This window comes from Adelges cooleyi, unplaced genomic scaffold, assembly GCF_023614345.1.
Source record: "Adelges cooleyi isolate 19-005CV unplaced genomic scaffold, UGA_ACOO_1.1 ACOO_flye_CR_arks_rails_tigmint_CR_PRNA_247, whole genome shotgun sequence".
Taxonomy (NCBI): domain Eukaryota; kingdom Metazoa; phylum Arthropoda; class Insecta; order Hemiptera; family Adelgidae; genus Adelges; species Adelges cooleyi.
Genome location: NW_026095912.1, coordinates 2,178,980 through 2,197,099, shown reverse-complemented (window position 1 = coordinate 2,197,099; position 18,120 = coordinate 2,178,980). Strand labels below are relative to the sequence as shown.

Below are 18,120 nucleotides of genomic sequence, written 5' to 3'. Positions count from 1 at the left end.
AATAACGGGTACTTACTAGTTAATCATGGGTAAATAGCTACTTTATTTATGATAAAAAAAATCAAAGAACCATGGCATTGGCCTAATAGTTAATATTTTTATCACAAACAACAATTGCGGAATAATGGTTAATATTATTTATAGTTCTTGAATTCGTTTAAATAAAACAGTATTCCAGTAACGAGTAACTCATGGTCAACTCTGCTCGTGTATAATAGAATATAAATTATATTTTTTTTAATAATACAATTTTTAATTTAACGTTTTTTCAGTGTTTTGAAAACGGTTCGCCTGTATACCGAAACATTTGTTTGTAACCATTGTAAATCAGTCAAATACCGTCACCGGACAAGTGTCGAGTAAGTATGCTCAAGTGTTAGTAATAGGTATTTTAAAAATAACAAAACCAATCGTTTGTTCTACAGAAAAAGGATTGGTACCATGCACAGCATTATGAAAATATAAAATCAATTTTTATCCACCGAGCCATTTTGGATGGATCCATAGCCAACTATGGAAAAATCTGTAATTTTAAAATCCTAAATCCAAAATCCCACATTTTTTTGTTAACCGGATTTTGGATTTTTTAAATTTGTTATTTTATGCATTTCTTATAATAAAACCATTATGATTTATTTTTTATTTTTGCAGTAAATTAAATATAAAACGACATAAAAACTAATTGTAACTAGAAATGTATTTAAAAAAACAAAACACAAATGTTTTAACCACAATTTAACGAGATGCATATAATATATTAACTCAATTTATCTATGTATAATATATTATATAAATTTGATAACAAAAACTATAAATATAAAAATACTTGTGTTGTGTTTCAAATTTGTTAGTACCTAGCAATGTTCATTTGGTACGTTATGGCATTTAAAAAATATATACATTTTTAATTGTTATTAGCAAAATTAACTTAAGTTTATAATTGTTTAATAGCCGTTCTACCGTACCTAAATAGATTGTTGACTAATAATATTTGTAGAGGTCATCCCATTTTGTGTACCTAATCGTAGATTAAGTGTACTACATTGTAGCCTGTGTTCGGATATTAAATATAATATATTATAACATTATATTATTACTAAAATATACTATACTTAATTTACGGTACATTATTATGCTGTATACGGATCGAATACAACAACAACTATAATATTATGTTATAATAGACAAAAAAAAAAATACACCCACTTAGTACCTACTTATAATTTAAATTTGTATTCAAATCCCATATAGCAATTTGATGTATTTTTTAAATACATCTAGTGAAATGCTGTATATGCGTGGACAGTTAAATACCTATAAAAATGTGGATTAAAAAATAAAAATAAATATATGATATAATATTTGTTTGACATGTTTAATCGATCAAAAATAATCTGTTATTAAAATATTGTTTTACGTATCATAATAAAATTATATAATTATAACACTATATATTACTTACAATAATTTTAAATTTGATAATCACATTGTTTAAACGGCCCATTTTTATTATATGAAATTGAAATGAATAAAAATTATATGATAATTATATGTAACAACAATTATTTAAAATTAATCTAAATTGTCAAAGTACAAAATATGAGCGAGTAAGATGAAATCGGTACAACAAACAGACGGACATTGTTCGTCTGTCGCTGAACAGTGCAATAATCTTTAAACCGATTATAAATGGGACAAAAGTCGAATTTCCAATTTTCGTTTATCTATTTTTATTATTACTTTTAGTGTATTGAAATGTAATTATAAACTGCTATCTGTGTATTCAATGTTTTACTGTACCCAAGTTATTTGAAATCTGGAATAGTCAACGCCATCATAACGCGGTGTTCACTTAAACGGTACCTACATTTAAAACTGTATAAAAAAAGGATTAGTATTTTTTTTTAATTTTAAAATAAAATGGATTAGAAAACAGAAGGTAAGCTCTATTTTTTCATGTACATGTCTAGTTGATGTATTTTTTTTCTTCATAAATACGCTTTAAAAATGTCCAATAACAAGGTAATATAATGTTCTAATTTAAAAAAAAAAAATGCATCAACGGTTTTATAAAAAAGAAATTCTAAAATGTAAGTTTTTAATTTACTTACATATGTAATATTATGTTATAATTCATATTATTATTTGTATTGAAATTTCCGAAAACATCTATTGTAAACCAAAATTAATAATTATGCTTTCCAAATTTTTAACCTGACCAGAATGTGTGTTTTTTTTTACAAAATTGTATGATAAAAAAAAATAGTTGTTTACTAATTTTTTTTATAAATTTGTGTCGACAAAATATTAGTATTGTCATTTGTCGTCTAAAATATACATTTTGATTTTTATTGTGTTAAGAACTGAATTGAACAGTTTAAAAATACAAATTCTGAAGTCCCTCATTGCGGATGAATCCTTCAACTTAACTATTAAATACAAAAATGTGAATTATTTACCTATCTAACTTATTGTAAAAATGATTAATAAGAATATATATATATATATATATATATATAATATATATATATATATATATCTTATTAATTGTGCGATAGAAAATGTAAACATATTCAAATATACTTGTATGCAATTAATGTGCTTGTGTGTACTTTTGGAAATAATATAATACTTGTGTAAAAATATTGAAAATATGTTTATTGAAACTTCATCCTTGTTATTGATCGCAATAGTGCAATTTTATAACAACAATTCAATTTTTTAGTATGCTTTGATTTTCATATTTTTGACAAAACTTGACATTGGCGTTTTTTTAACCAAACTGTACACAATTTGATTTTTTATGAACATATTTCAACTAGTAAGGTTCTTGGCAGAAATTTATTGAAATTATTTTTTGCGTTTTTTAACTATTATTTTTGGACTCATTTTATGACTCACTAGCCACCTTATTACACATATTATTATGTGTGTGTGCAAAATTAGTCAAAATGACTTTTATGTACAAAAGTGACACTGGCATTTTTTTGTTTTTTTTTTCAATTGTCAATCGTGATATTAGTTGTAAATCAATACAAATTATTTGCGACTAAAAAAAAAAATTGGTTTTATATTTCATTAAAATTTTTGTTAGGTTACTGATTTTCAATTGTCGTTCTCCAACATGGTAATATAGTTACAAAAAAAAAGTTAAATAATAGTATATAGTATATTAGTATGTTTTGTCCCCTTACAAATTATACCAACACAATTTTCAATGTTTTACCTATTTAAATTTTCCAAAAGAGTAGCAAGCTTAGACTTATCCGCCCTAAAAAACAAACATCACAAAAGTTTTAAACGTATTATAAAGAAATGGACTGCGTCTCCTTAGAAGGGATAGAAATGTTTTCTTTATTTCACTTTTTCAAGTAAAGTTTTAAAGATTTAAGTGTGAAAATTAGACCGAAGGTAGGCCTAGAACAGAACTACAAAATATACAATTTTCTCGAAAACTTCTCAAACTTTTTTTTATTAAGGAAAACCCAAAAAATAGGGAAAATTACACTTTGTGAGCGTAGTTAATTTCTAGGTTACTAGGTGTGAGTGAATCAACAGTCAACAGGTTATGAAAATATTTTCATTATTATGTTCATATGGAGTGTTTTGTATAGTATGGTATGCCCTCTATGGGGCAGAAACATGGAAGATATTCAAAGTAGAAAGAAAAACGATCTAAGCATTTGAAACATAGTGCTGGAAAAGAACACTGGAAATTCCTTGGACAGAAGGAGTAAAAAAGAAGAAGTTTACATAAGAATGAACGAACGGAAAACAATCAGAGAAAGGAAGGGAAACAGAATGGGACATATGAAACAATGAATGGATAACGACAATAGTTGAAGGAAAGATTGAGGTAAAAGCTGGAAGAGATAGACCAAGAACTCAATTTTTCAAACAGATCATAGAAGACATAGGAAAAACCACCTACAATGAACCATAAGTAGCCGTGATTGATAGGGACGAGTGGAGGTCCATCAAAGTCATTAAATCAATCTAAGGATTGAAAAAAAAAAATTGGCAATTTATTTTTTTGTAGTACAGACGAACAACCCTAATCGCATCGACCCTAGTACTAAACATTTATTTTAGAACACATAATTGTCATTATATTCAATGCTTTTATCGATATTTGTATTTTTATCTGTGAACACAGAACACTGGACTGCCTTTACTTGCTTACTTACCACTACTTGCTAGTACTACTTACTTTTGTATAATACTTTCTTGCTGTTATCAGTATGATTGTCGACCGGGTCGGGTAGTGTGTAGAAAATTTGATAAGGACTTTTCCTCAAACGATCAACGACCATAATATTATATGAAAAATTCAATAAAATAACAACAGCAGCATCCGATTCATCGTCATTAAATCGTATTATTGTAATACAATTATTTATTATTATTATTACTGTTGTTGGCCGAACGTCAGGCAATGTCGTTAAGCGGTCCGAAATCCGATGATAATAATTATTGATATGATAACTGATAACGTGGGTGTCATCATTAAAACGCCTTGTTTAATAATTTTTCAATATTGTAATTTGTAATTTGCATTCGTGTCCCGCGAATAAACACTGTAATTAAAGTTATTATTATTATTTCAATAGACATAACAATAATTAGTTACGAGACTAATGTGCCAGCCGATGGACGACCATTAAACGAACGGTTCGACTAATAATAATAATTATTATTATCATCATCATCGTTATACTCGCGTCGTAATATAAAATTGAATTCATTAACATCATTACAAACAAATTCATTCATTGGACATTTTTCAGCTTTACGGTTTGTACTGCTCGATTGAGACGACCCGGTTGCACTCAAATCAGTCTTAGCCATCGAACAAGATTTTGGCACAGCCGAAAACGCATCGTTTCGAAATGAAATTCATCGAAGAGGTAACGTCTCATTGCCTCAATACACGCTTTTTATTTCATCTCACTCGTTTTCCTTTTTCCATGTTCAGATCAAACGGCGTTTCGGCGCAGCGGTTTACATAAGAGACGAACAAGTCGTCGACACCAAAATCTGTCAACTGGTCGAAGGCGGTGTTGAAAAATTACAAGTAAGTCGAGTTGCCTCTTGCGAAAAGTAACAATTGGTGTTAAATGTTATCTTTTTTTTTCGATCAGATAATATCGGATTTTGATCGGACAATATCAACGTCGGTACACAACAATGAGCCGACAAAGAGCAGCTTTTGTAAGTGCAAATATTTCGGAAGCCCATAAATTAACGTGCCCACATTGACCGTGTTGTTTGTTATCAATTTCATTAGGCGTATTCGAATCTTGTAGCAGCCTGACGGAAGATTACAAACAGAAGGCTCGCGAGTTGTACAATAAGTTCCTTCCTATTGAAGACGATCCTAACATGACGGTAGCCGAGAAATTACCTTACATCGAAGATTGGTGGCGACAAAGTGAGCGACTATTAAAAAATATGCGTTTTCGCTATGAAGACATCGAGCTGGCAGTCAAACAAGCAGATGTCAAACTTAGGTACTAATTAAAAATCTACTATTTTTTTTGGTTATTAGATATTAATGTATTTAAGTAAACAATTATTTTAATTTTAATATGAACATCACAATTAGAGTATTCATTAAATATGGTTACCATATTATAATGTTAATATTATTTTATAGTGTGCAAACAAATTTTCTCTCTTTTAATTAGTTAATAAAACAAGTTTATGTTCAACTATAATAATTAGACAATCAATATTTAGAGTGATTTGCAATAACACAATGCACATAATATAATATGTACGTTGAAATGACATCTGAAAACTAGCCAACGATAAAAAGCATTTGTTTTTTTCTTTTATAGAGAAGGAAGCGCTGAAGTTTTTCAAAAATTGTACAAACACAATGTGCCCGTGATTGTTTTGTCAGCCGGCATCGGCGACGTGGTAGAATTGACTTTGATCCATGAAAACCTGCTGACCGCCAACGTGTCTGTCGTATCAAATTTTCTCGATATTGCCGACGCGGACGACGGTTCCACTGTTATAAAAGGATTCAAAGGGTCCAAACTCATTCACGTTTTCAACAAAAACGAACACGCCTACTTAGAAAGCCACAGCAATGTACGCAAAGCCGCCATGACAACCACTGACGTCCACTGACGGTAGTAACTTATTTATAACGCCCGTCATGTTGCAGGACACCAAACTGAGCGGTCGACTCAACGTGATTCTCATGGGTGACTCGCTGGGAGACGCAAACATGGACGGCGGCATTGCTTACGACACTGTGTTGCGTATTGGTTTTCTCAACAGCGATGTGGTAAGCCGTAGATTGTGGATTTTGGCCGCTTACCATATATAATCGTTTTTATTTTGTGCAGGAAACCAAAGACGACCCGTATTTGTTACAATACGAGCGTGCGTTCGACATAGTCTTGGTCCAAGATCAAACCATGGGTGCGTTCGACTACTTATTGGAAGAAATCATCAACAACAGATAATGCAGCGGTTCAGCCGTGTACGTGTCGTGTGGTATTTTTTTTATTTAAAATTGTTTTTACTTTAACACCTAAGCGTAATATTGTATTTATCGATTCGGTGCTGTTTTTTTTTTTTCGTTACATAATAAACTTCAGTTATTAACTTAGTATAATAATTTTGACTAGCGTTTGTAACGAGTACATTCTTGTAAATTGTGTCGACGAAGACGACGGCGATCAATTTGTTGAGCAAAAAGTTAAATTGTTTTATTTTTATCTTTTTATTTTTCTCAAGTACAGTTTCAATAACGAAAATCCATCGCGTCAACTAGAATATTACGCTATTGAATTAACACAATATTACATACACACACGCAGACTTACGCTAAACTATTGCTAAAAAATTATTACAACAATAACAACAATATTGACAAACAAAAACAATTAAAATTACATTTAAAAAGAGAAAACCATGTACGACCAGGAAAACGGTGTACGTGCTATAACAATTAGTCGAATGTATTTTAAACTCATCGTCAATATTATAAACGACAACGTGTACGCAAATTTAATTTTTATCACGATGGCGACAAATTCTAGACGCTTACAGTCGATAAATATTGCCATTTTTCGTCATATAACTTTTGATACCTGCAAAAAAATATCGAAAACTCAATTCGATTAACATGGAAATGGTTGTACTCAATAATATTATAGAATAAAATCTAGTCAAATTATTTTAGTAGCTTTTATCAAAGTATTTTTAGTCATTTATTGTACCGATAAATCAACTGCGACTAAGTTTGTTTTAATATTAAGGATTTACAGTAAAAGAAAAAAATAAAGATTTTGTGCTATGAAATTTAATTCCAAATAGTAGCTCTTCGATTAAAATTGTATTTAAAATTAATTTGTAATTAAAGTTCCAAATATATCAGTATTGAATAAGTACACAACGGTTTAAAAATGTTTTTTAATGTGGTTTGGATTACAAAAAAGTAAAACGTTATCACATATTTTATGAAGTAAGTAAACACATTTTTAAATGAATCAAATTTTTTATACTTATTTAAAATTGAAAATGTGTTTTATTGCATTTTTTTTAAAATTATTGTTAAAGAACAAAATAATATCAAACTATTGGAATTATTATTCTATTGTCATTACCTAATATATTTATATGTATTTTACAATCAAATTGTTTATAGATGGTTGATTTAAATAATTATTATTAAACAATGGCCAGGTCTGGTTGGAAATCAAAAAAAAAAAAACTATATTGCACACACATGAAGTGGTGAAAATCTGAAGGGTTTAAGTGATTTTATTAAAATTTGATATTTAATGTAATTGTGGTACATGTTTTTTAAATTTATTTTTAAAAAATTAATTAATGACTGTAATACAAATCTGGATTAAATAAGATGTCATCAACAACGAAATCTGTATATTAAAAAAAAACTTAATGTTGTCATAATCAGGTGCCAATATTATATTTATGATTTAATATTACCGTTTATAACTATTATTGAACTGAACTGTTATTCTGTTAACTGTTTTTTTAATATAGTTTTTTTCTGGTAAAAATTAAAAGTAAATCGAGCCAATCGCGTTTAGTATTAAAGTAAAGTCAAACCTGCAGTTTCGCTGACATTGCCTATGCCCAGGATCGATATTTGATCTAGAAGTGTTGCAAGCGAGCCAGGTAGAGTGGATTTTGATTTGACCATAACGACCGGATTAGGTTTTTTGGCCGTTTGTGTATGCCACACCAAAATCTGCCAACAGAATTGTATAACATTTAATTTTTGTACACCCCAAAACGTCACGTTTAGGAGAGATCTACGATTTCAAATCCATACTCTTAAGCAAACAGTGTATTTTGATTTAACGGTACAACTTTACCGTTGTGGGAAAATATTGTAATTATAAAATATAGCTAACTAGTCAAAGCTACTTAACTATAAATAGGTTAATATTTATACTCGACAATCGCCTCTACTTATGGAAATTGTTTAAATAACAGTAATTTGGTAGTTTGTAATTCCCATTTGACTTTGACCTGGGGCGACAACATGAACACTATAGCCTGCTGATTACCTTGGTGCAATTTTCCGCTTTGGGCTCGATGTCTTCCAGCCGGACGCCCAACGCCATTAGGAAGCGATCCTCTTCGAAGCCAACTTGATAAGGCATGGTGGCATAAGGGTGTTGGAAGATCAGTTGAACGTTGACGGCGAACCCGGCCATGTCCACGGGGAACTTCCTCTTGGCCGGCCAACTGTCGAAGAACCCAACCACCTTACCCTGCGGACAATTTTGAAACGGTGGCTAGACAAAGAGTAAAATTACAAAGGCAGGGCGCAATGGCAAGTGTTGACGAGAAAAGCTTATAAAAGGTGACTGCTGAAATTCTAAGATCGAAATTGACTGTAAAAGCAAGGTCCAATGCTGACTGCTGCAAAGGATACTTGCCTGCTGCTGAATGATGCTGGTACCTAGCCAAGTCATACTTTGTCTATTATTGGTGAGCTGACGCCGTACTCTCCGACCAGGCCCACGGGAAACATGGAAATCTTCTTGGTGGTCCGGATCTCTTTGAACAGATCCAAGTGGAAGGTGTTGTCGTCGTCGCCAAAGTAAACCACCGCGTTGGGGTCGGCCCTGTCGTGGTTGTGCCGGATCCAGTCCAGCGCGGCCCTGCGGTTGGACACCCCTCGGGGCAAGGCCGCGGCTTTGCGCCTGTACACGGCCGGCATTGGACTGGCCACGTGCGTGTAAGGTATACCTGAGAGAAAACAAAATGTATTAGCCAGGGATAAAGGACAGCCGCAAGAGTTGTATGCCTCCCTACCAGAGCGCTGTAGGTCCAATACTTGACACCCTGTACTACTTACCGAAGTCGGGCAGCAACGCCGTCAGCTGTTGGCTGCAGTCGGGTCGGTCGTCGGCCACGATCCAGTGGATTCGGGGCACGAGCATCAGGGTCTGACCGAGTCTGGTGAGTTCGGCTATTTGTTCCCGGCGAGGGTAAGTGGGCGTTATGAAGTATATCAAAGCCGGCGGGGAGGTGCTCGTGCCCTCGACCGCAGCTCTGGCTGAGGCGTTTGTCGGCACCGAATCGTCGGTGTAATTGGTCTGGTCGGTGCTACGAGCGGTCAGCATTAACTGACGGTCGCGGTCGTAGCCTGGATCCTGTAAAGCAAGAAAGACTGTCAAAAAAATAACGTTTTTATTTCTCAAGGAAAGACATAATATCTGGGTAGTCCCGGAGGATCACGCTTTTCTCTCCCTTCCCTGGTGACGCAAATCACCGGACAGTGATCAGTATTTTGTATAAATGTATTAATGTATTTACCAGCGGTCCGTGCACCTCGCAAACGGTGTAATCGCCCTTGTCACGTTGGGACGGCTGCGGACGGGACGCCCCGAACGACCTGTACTTGGCGGCCCGCTGGCGGTCGTGCTCGCCGGCCGCGCTGGCCGCCGACGACGAGGACGCGGTGGCCGCGCAGCAGGCGGCCGTCAGGTAATTGTTGTAATAGAACACGGCGGTGGCGGTGCTCATGGCGGCCATGGTGAGCAGCGCGACCACCATGTTGTTGCGTTTCTTTTTCAACGGCATTGCGCGTACACTACGCGTGGCGGCCGCTCAAGCGCACGCTGCTGCCGACGGCTCGCGTGTTGTCCGCGTCATGTCACAGCAGTGGCGGCAGATTCGCGGGCGACAATACCACCGTGTTGGGCGTGTGCGGCGGCTTACCGTCGACGGTACTGCTGGACGACGGAAGCTGCATGTCAAACCGCTTTGTACAACGATACTATGTGACGACAATATTATTTTTCACCTATGCCCAATTGTCCACAGTTTTGTACCTGAAACGATAGATTAAAAAGTCAATTAAATCAATTATTAACACAATACAGGGTGATTCGCAAATTAATAGACATGTAGTTGGGAGTGTAAGGGCTAAGGGGAAAATAAAGAAGAAGAAGAAATAATTCATTCAATTTGAATGGTATTAAAATTTAATATACAGAAGGATATATTCAGAATGTTAATGAATATCTAAATATAAATAAATTTACCTTATATTTAGCTTTGATTTTATAAATGACAACATTTTAGAAGGAAAAAAGGTGAAACCGCTTTACTGTGGCCATCCCGTGTACACACACTGAGCCATTATAAAAAATTACATAAAGACTTTTTTAAATAACATTTTTAAAAAATGTTTAAATATAAGACAAATAACAAACAATTATTTTTGCTTTATCAAACTTAATCTCGGTATTTTGGATTAACTATTTAAAATATAACCTAATGTATATACCTATTATGGTTAATAGTTTAACAATGAAAATCAGTGGGGCGGTGATATATATTTGTCTCGCCGTGCCCTTGTCTCAGTCTACCTTAAAGTACTTTTATTTACAAAAACTCACTTTTCTCAAAGTCATAAATACAAATATAAGACAATCGCATTCATACCATAATATGGAAAACAATATTTAAAATAAAATGAAACTTGTTTTACATATTCAAATAGAGGTACATTATATTATTTTGTTATGCGTTCCAAACAGTAATCTAAATTGTTATTATTTTTATTTTTTTTATTTTATACACAATAACATTATAATGATATAATAATATTATACTGTGAAATCCGACCAACAGCTAGGTCGACCTAGACCTTATGATAGGTAAAAATAGATAAATAAAATATAATAAACTCATAATTCATAAATCAACTCATAGTTCATTCGAAAAAACGTTTTCTAAATAATCATCGAGACATTTTTAACTATTATTTTTATTTGCATCCAAACAGCTATTGTTTGTGTATTTTCAGGTATACCAATATACCTATACATAACGTTGTCATATCAGGTTAGACCTGCCCGCCTACTCTAAAACAGATCAACCGCAGTTGACCGTCGCAGAATAGCTTGTCTTATTTGGAAATGTCTTAGGATCCATTGTGAATTTAAAAAAATTATTTTGTGTACTTGGTTTGGTGGCTAATCGACGTTTGTCCATCTATTATAATATTTACTACATTATTGTCTGGTTGGTAAACATGTAACATGATAAGAACTCATATTTTTGATAAGGGATTTCAATGATTATTTTTTTATTATTTATGGTTTTTTAAGAACTAATTAATTTTATTAGCTTTAAAATGTTTTATATTCAGAAGATGTTAGTGGTTTTCCCATATCACAGCCGGCCAAGTATAAAAATTTATATTAAAAAAAACATTTTGTTTTTATTTTTATTAAAAATATAAAACAATATTGTTTTTTTTTTCAACTGGACGAGATTAAATCGAGAAAAGCCTTACTACGGTGATACGTATAAATTATAATATTATATAATTTTTAATTAGATTAAAGTTCGTTGGACTTGGCTACTCCGAAACCAGATTTTATTTTTAACGATTCCGGTTTGTGGCAATCAAACGAATGGGTAACACGTTTGCTATTTTTTCAACCTTAAAACGTACAATTTTTATTTATACTAACTCGGTTAGGACGACCCGCGTTTCAGTTGAATTTTATAGTTATAAATAAGTATATAGATTAGCCAAAGTTGTTGGCAGTATTTGCAAGAATCACGACTCATTAATTAATAAAAAAAAATAATGGGTAAATCCGTTTTAATAGATAAAACAGTAAACACTGAAAAATATAAACGTAGGTATAAAATGTAATATAATATTATGTAACGTCATTGTGCCATAGGTGAATAATAATTGTTTATAAGCAAGCGAGAGGCCCTCGAGGTGCTAAGACCAAGGCCTAAGTCTAAACTTAAAAGAATTGAATTACTCAAAAATGTAGGTAAGCTAAATATCAGCTTGATTGTGCATTTTTTTTTTTTAGTTTTTAATTAATCGCTCAGGCGTTGTCGTTTGGTTTTCCCAAAACGATTTGAAACATAACAAAAGTCAAGTTGAAAAAATGCTATAACACTTACTTAGTCAATGGTGGTCTATTTACAAAAAAAAAACTGATTATGGTACCTAAAATGTAATACATTGTTTTGTTCATTTTTCATGGCAATACATTGCCTTGTTTTTAGTCTTGAAATACATTTTCTAAACTCATTGTCTTCAACTTGGCCTTATTTTCAATTCAACATTTTATCAAAACAATGGTGGTTCCCGACGATAATATATTGTAATAAATTCTGAATAACACAGTAGTAAAGTTAAAACCAGGTTTGATTTAATTGAAGAAAATACGAATCAACTATTATTGTCATTGAAAAAAAAAGTAGAAATAACCGACTTAAGTCCAATTTTTGTTATTTACTTTTGATATTTATTTGTAATTGTTTTTCCATTAGGTTTAAAATGTTCTATGTAAAACACGGTTAGAAAAATAACTCAAAATATAGAGCAAAATACAGACAACAACATGTTATAGCTATTATGATTATTGTTATATCACAGGATTATCTTAATTACCCAATAATTGTTTTTTAGCTTTCAATTTTCATTTTTATTTATCAACGTAAATGCGTATTTGCTAATCCACTCTAATAATATCCGACTTTCTGATATAAATTTATCTTGAACAATTTCCATTATGTTTAAATTAGTGCTCGGTGTAAAGCCGATTGAAAAAAAAAAAATTTAATGTAGAGAATATTGAAAAAAATGCATATTACATCCATAATTGTTTGAAACAATTTAAATAGTTTTATATTAACTTCACAAAATTTATAGAAAGTGTAAATAGTTATTGTAATATGTTAGAATATGGAAAAATGCTCACTAATAATTGTCTTAGCTTTAAATTTGAATTTTTTGTTTTATTATAAAAATGCATTGTTAACATTTGAATTAAAAAAACTGAGATAATTTTTCTTGAACAATTTCCAATAGGTTTAAATATAGTGCTTGATATGATGTAATACACAGTTGAAAAAATAATTTTTAAAAAAATATAGAGAAATTTAATATTGTTTCAAACGGTTTTTATTTTAAATTTAATTTCTTCGAAACTGAAAAAAAATGAGTTGTAAATACTCGATTAAATTACTTTTTTTTTTCTTCAATGGAATCCGACCGGTTATTTTTAAAAATATATTATTATCTTTAAGGAAAACGTCGTTCGTCGACATTGTTGAATTGCTGCTGCAATGGTATTGCAAGTTAAAATAATATTACTTTAGTATTAAAAAATATGTATATAAATATAATAATAAAATCTTTACCGTTTTTTTTTTTTTTTTACAACAAGTACAACAACAACAATCACGTGGCTCAAACGTTGATGACGAACAACCGTTAAGAAAATTACAAGTACACTCGAGTATGAGAAAAGATTTTTGGAAAAGAAACCATTTTTTTTTTGTTTTTCAAATTTGAAACGACCGAACAGCTATAATGATATTATGTACTCGTCGGCCGTGTACTCAACGCGAATAAAGCGAGACCATTTTTTTATTTTTTGGTTTTTGTTGTTCGTCCAACCGTCTGCGAACGTCGTCCCGGCCGGACAGAGATCGGCGTGTGTCTGCGTGTGTGCGTCTGCGAGTGTATGTGTCTGCGTGTGTGTGTGTGTGTTTGCGCCCGTGTCCGTGTCACGGCTAATGCCCATAATATCCAGCTCTGTGCGAACGGATGGGCGGCGGATGTTCGGGCGAAAATATTATAAAAATAGACGTTCGCCTGGTCGGACGGCGAGCGCATACAGGGTGATTCGAGTCGACGTTTTACGTTTAATCGAAATGAGTTGGAAAAAAAAAACCATTTTTAGATTTATATTTTTTGTAAGGAATTATTAATTTTTTTCATTCGTAGTCACTGCATCGCTCTGTATACGCTCGTTCTAAAGGAGATATTTTTTTTTACCTATTAGAAGAAAGCCCACAGCGTAGAAGGACTAGGTAGGAGGGAGGTGGTCCAGAGTAGTCTGAAAGGTAAATTTAACTTGCATAAACTAAAACCTTTTATTTTAAATTTAAATTTCACATCCGTTTCAGATGTTTTGTCAAAAAACCCTCTCGGTTATGTGGTGGAAGGGGAGGGATTTCGATTTCGTTGAAAAAATTCAAGGGGTAGTTTTTTTGTAATTTTGAAAAAAAAACAATTAAATATCAAAATATGTAGATTCCCCATTTTCCTGTGTTGATATCATACCTTGTTGTTATACATTTTGGCCAAACGTTGAGGTTTAGTGCAAATTTTCCCGTACAACACAATGCGCATTAAATAGAAAATCTATTTAATCAAATAATAACATACCTATACGGGGATTGCATGCGGTCTGGTTTTAAGGAGTTTGGTATAGGCGATATTTAAGAAAATAGAGGTTATGACCTTTAACTGGATGTTAACAAACCACCGGTCATTTAGACGAATTTATAAGAATACAATTTTTTTTTTACTTGATACCCTTTAGAGGTGCTACTAATGAGTGGTTTCCTCTCTCATGTTTTTTCTTGTGTATTTTACTATTCTATACTCAAATTCACTTATTGTACTGTGTATTGTACAGATTGTAAATAAACAGAATTTTTTTAAATAACCGCTCGCGATCATCTTTTGGTAAAACTATTTGGCTGAATTTTCTTTTTAGGCCACCGTGCTACGTGGCTGTTTGACAGCTATTTTAATATACGGTCATCGTAGGTAAACGACCGTGCTGGTCCCGGTCGGTACTTAAATACATCAAAAAGCCCACCAAGGCCGGCAAATAATTATCATCATTATTATTCATGCGCAAAGGTGTAAGTACAACCGCCCACAGTGACAACCACACGGTGTAAATTTTTTTTTTTTGTAAACCCATTACGAATTTTGGCGTTTGAGCCAAAAAAAAAAAAAAAAAATGAAACGTATTAAAATAATGTTTAACTGTAATCGCCTATACGGTACAACACATACAGGGTGACCCATCTGATGTAAGACACTCATTTTGAAAATTTCCCATTAAATAATAATATCGACCACGATTAGATCGATAAGGTCTGCTAATTGTCTATGATTATCTCAAAACATTTCACCGTGTCTTGGTAAACATGAATTTTATGGGCTACTGGAATTATTAGGAAAACCGAAGACATGATAATCATAAGGCGAAATATAATATCTTTCCAACACAAATGTTGTCTACATATTAATGGAATTAAAAACACATGTTCCCATATAAAAAATCGATATTCTTACTTGTAGATTTTTTAAACGGTGCATATGAAACTACACACCTGAAAGAATTCCGTGCACGCGACTGAATAGGTAGTTTCTTTTTTTGACATGCCCGTTTGTAATAATATATAAAGTCATAAAGACTAAAAAACAGTAGCGGCGCGGCGTTAATGAATGGGTGTCTAATTTTTTTTGATGCTCTTTGACACGCATGAGAATATTCTTTTATTAATTTCTACATTACTGTTTCTATTGACATGAAAAAAAAAATACTAGTAAACAAATTAATTAGGTACAATATACAATGTACCGTAGCGTGTCTTAGTAATGATATACTTGTTACTGTTGTCTGTATACTTAATACAATATTCAATATCAATAAACAACACCTGCAAATCTAGCACGGCGCCTATGCCAAAAGATCTTCTGTGCATGCAAAAGTTCTTTTTTTACATGCGCAAAAATGAAGTTAGTTTTCAGGCGTGATATTTAGAAATTAAATATGTTTACTAGTAGCCCAATAGCGTATACTGCTTGTAGTCATAACTAATCTTGAAATCTAAGGCGTGTGCTACAGCATAGTCTCTGTAATAGGTAGGTACTATTGTTTGGTATATATGGTATCGGAACCCATAATTGGCTAGTTTGCATGGAGTAAAATGTGTTAGAGGAGGGCAATGAGTTTTGGGTGTAATGTATGTTCCCAAACTTGATCTCTGTACCAATTTGCACTTTTTTCAAACGGGTTATTATCAAATTTGTGTTCTACAACATTCAACCGGTTTATGTTCAAAAAACAACTCAAGTATATGATCTCTAAACTCTTGCGTCGCTACAAAGTAAAATAAAAACTGCTCGTTAAATTTAAAGAAAAAACCACGCAGACATAAAAAACATAATAATTGGTCGATACACAGGCCGGTTGCTCTAATTCGTATCTATGTTGAAAATATATTTTAAAAGTAAGCGACAGAGAAATGTCTAAAAAAACAACAAGGCCTGTAATGTGTTATGCGAAGACACCCAAAGACAGCTGCATCGTTCAATTTAGATATAATATTATAGTGTAACGTATTTTAAAGAAATTCATATTATTATGTATTGACCGACTATTTTATTTTAAAGTCGATGGGGGGAGGGGGGTTTAATTTAATTAAAACGGTTTACCTCGTTAAGACGCTTCGTTGAGTGGATCACATTTTTTTTTCATACTTGGCCGACTGCTAGAATTGCCAAGATTTATGAACCGGACGGTCGGTATAAGTATAATAATAATAATAATTGGGCTCGGACGACTGACGGTTTTTTTTTAGTATTTTTTTAATTTTTTTTTTTTAAGAAACGATTTCACACGGTTTTTTTAGTCGACCGACGCACGTCTCTCTCACTCGCACTCTCTGTACAACATTATTAGGTATATTATTATCATGTTGTGTACACACATATCATCATTACTCGGTTGGCGATCATACCTAAACCGCAGGCTGCCCGCAGGTTAATTAAAAAAAAACAAACAACCCGAAATAAAACACTATAGCCACGGGCGTAGGTATACTGTGTACGATGGTAAGGCGTAGTAACATAATACAAGAGATTGACGTGCACAATAATAGCGACGGAGGAGACAATAGAACAGAAATAATATAGCCAAGACACACTGCTCGACGTCTTCGAGTAAGAGAGGTAGTAAAACTAACGACGTACGATGATTCGGGATTGTTTTTCGTTAAATTTAAATAGCCAATAATATCCAAGTCTCTGACAACGCAATACAACAAGTAACAACTATACCTATAGTAGTAGGTACATAATATAATACCTCTCTACTTGAATTGCATGACTCCGGAGTATTTCGGATAATCGGCATAGCCACGGGTCGTCGACGACCTAATAGTCACTGTTTGCACAACGCTTTAATGGCGGTATAATTACCTGGTAAAAAAAAAATTGTGCAATAACAACTACAATCGTCCCACAGGTCTGTACGGCTATCAGCTATCTACCTAGGTATGTAAAATGTACCGCCGGATGGGTACAGTATATTTTATTGTATAATATCTTAATCCGGTTTTTGGGTGCTGCGCACAAACCTGTCTGTAGATTTGCGGACATCTCAAAAGCAGATCTCAAGTATCAAGGTTTTCCAAACCAAAGTCCTCGGCTTTAGCGGCCGATCAAATCCGCAGGATCCGACACTATCATCTTGAAAAATCATCGAACCGAGTTAAGTATAAGTATGAGGGTACTCACGGCTTGGTCGGATTCCTCGTGTATTTGCACTCGGGTTGCGTGCCAGAGAAGCACTTAAGACCGGAAACGCTGGTGGGGTATTCGCGTGGCAGCTGGATTATTCGATGGGTGTTCTTTTTGTTTTAATTGTTTACACCGGCACTGGCGACTGAACAATACGGAAAGACCCGATCAACCACCACCAGCCAGCCAGCAGCAACCGGCGGTGGCCGTCATCGTCGTGACGGCGAAGGCGATGACTAACCTGA

General features: G+C 33.2%; 2 protein-coding genes across 5 annotated transcripts; one reads left to right on the top strand and one right to left on the bottom strand.

The window, feature by feature from the left end:
- Positions 1-1,805: 1,805 nt before the first annotated feature.
- Positions 1,806-7,302, top strand: LOC126837099 (cytosolic 5'-nucleotidase 3). Of its 3 annotated transcripts, none has more exons than XM_050570897.1 (8): positions 1,806-1,939; positions 4,788-4,907; positions 4,976-5,074; positions 5,142-5,211; positions 5,288-5,510; positions 5,841-6,099; positions 6,176-6,298; positions 6,360-7,302. In XM_050570897.1, the coding sequence occupies exons 2-8, from the start codon at positions 4,890-4,892 to the stop codon at positions 6,477-6,479; spliced, it is 912 nt and encodes a 303-aa protein (XP_050426854.1). In that variant the 5' UTR covers positions 1,806-1,939; positions 4,788-4,889; the 3' UTR covers positions 6,480-7,302. The 3 variants fall into 3 exon arrangements, with proteins under 3 accessions (XP_050426854.1, XP_050426852.1, XP_050426851.1); XM_050570895.1 differs by lacking the exon at positions 1,806-1,939 and adding an exon at positions 4,483-4,724; XM_050570894.1 differs by lacking the exon at positions 1,806-1,939 and adding an exon at positions 4,484-4,671.
- On the bottom strand, positions 6,558-18,111 carry LOC126837095 (galactosylgalactosylxylosylprotein 3-beta-glucuronosyltransferase S-like). Of its 2 annotated transcripts, none has more exons than XM_050570889.1 (7): positions 17,873-18,111; positions 9,817-10,334; positions 9,356-9,653; positions 8,972-9,246; positions 8,559-8,765; positions 8,095-8,236; positions 6,558-7,109 (listed from the first exon to the last, which is right to left on the bottom strand). In XM_050570889.1, the coding sequence occupies exons 2-7, from the start codon at positions 10,081-10,083 to the stop codon at positions 7,063-7,065; spliced, it is 1,236 nt and encodes a 411-aa protein (XP_050426846.1). In that variant the 5' UTR covers positions 10,084-10,334; positions 17,873-18,111; the 3' UTR covers positions 6,558-7,062. The 2 variants fall into 2 exon arrangements, with proteins under 2 accessions (XP_050426846.1, XP_050426847.1); XM_050570890.1 differs by lacking the exon at positions 17,873-18,111 and adding an exon at positions 12,488-12,762.
- Between the last annotated feature and the right edge of the window lie 9 nt (positions 18,112-18,120).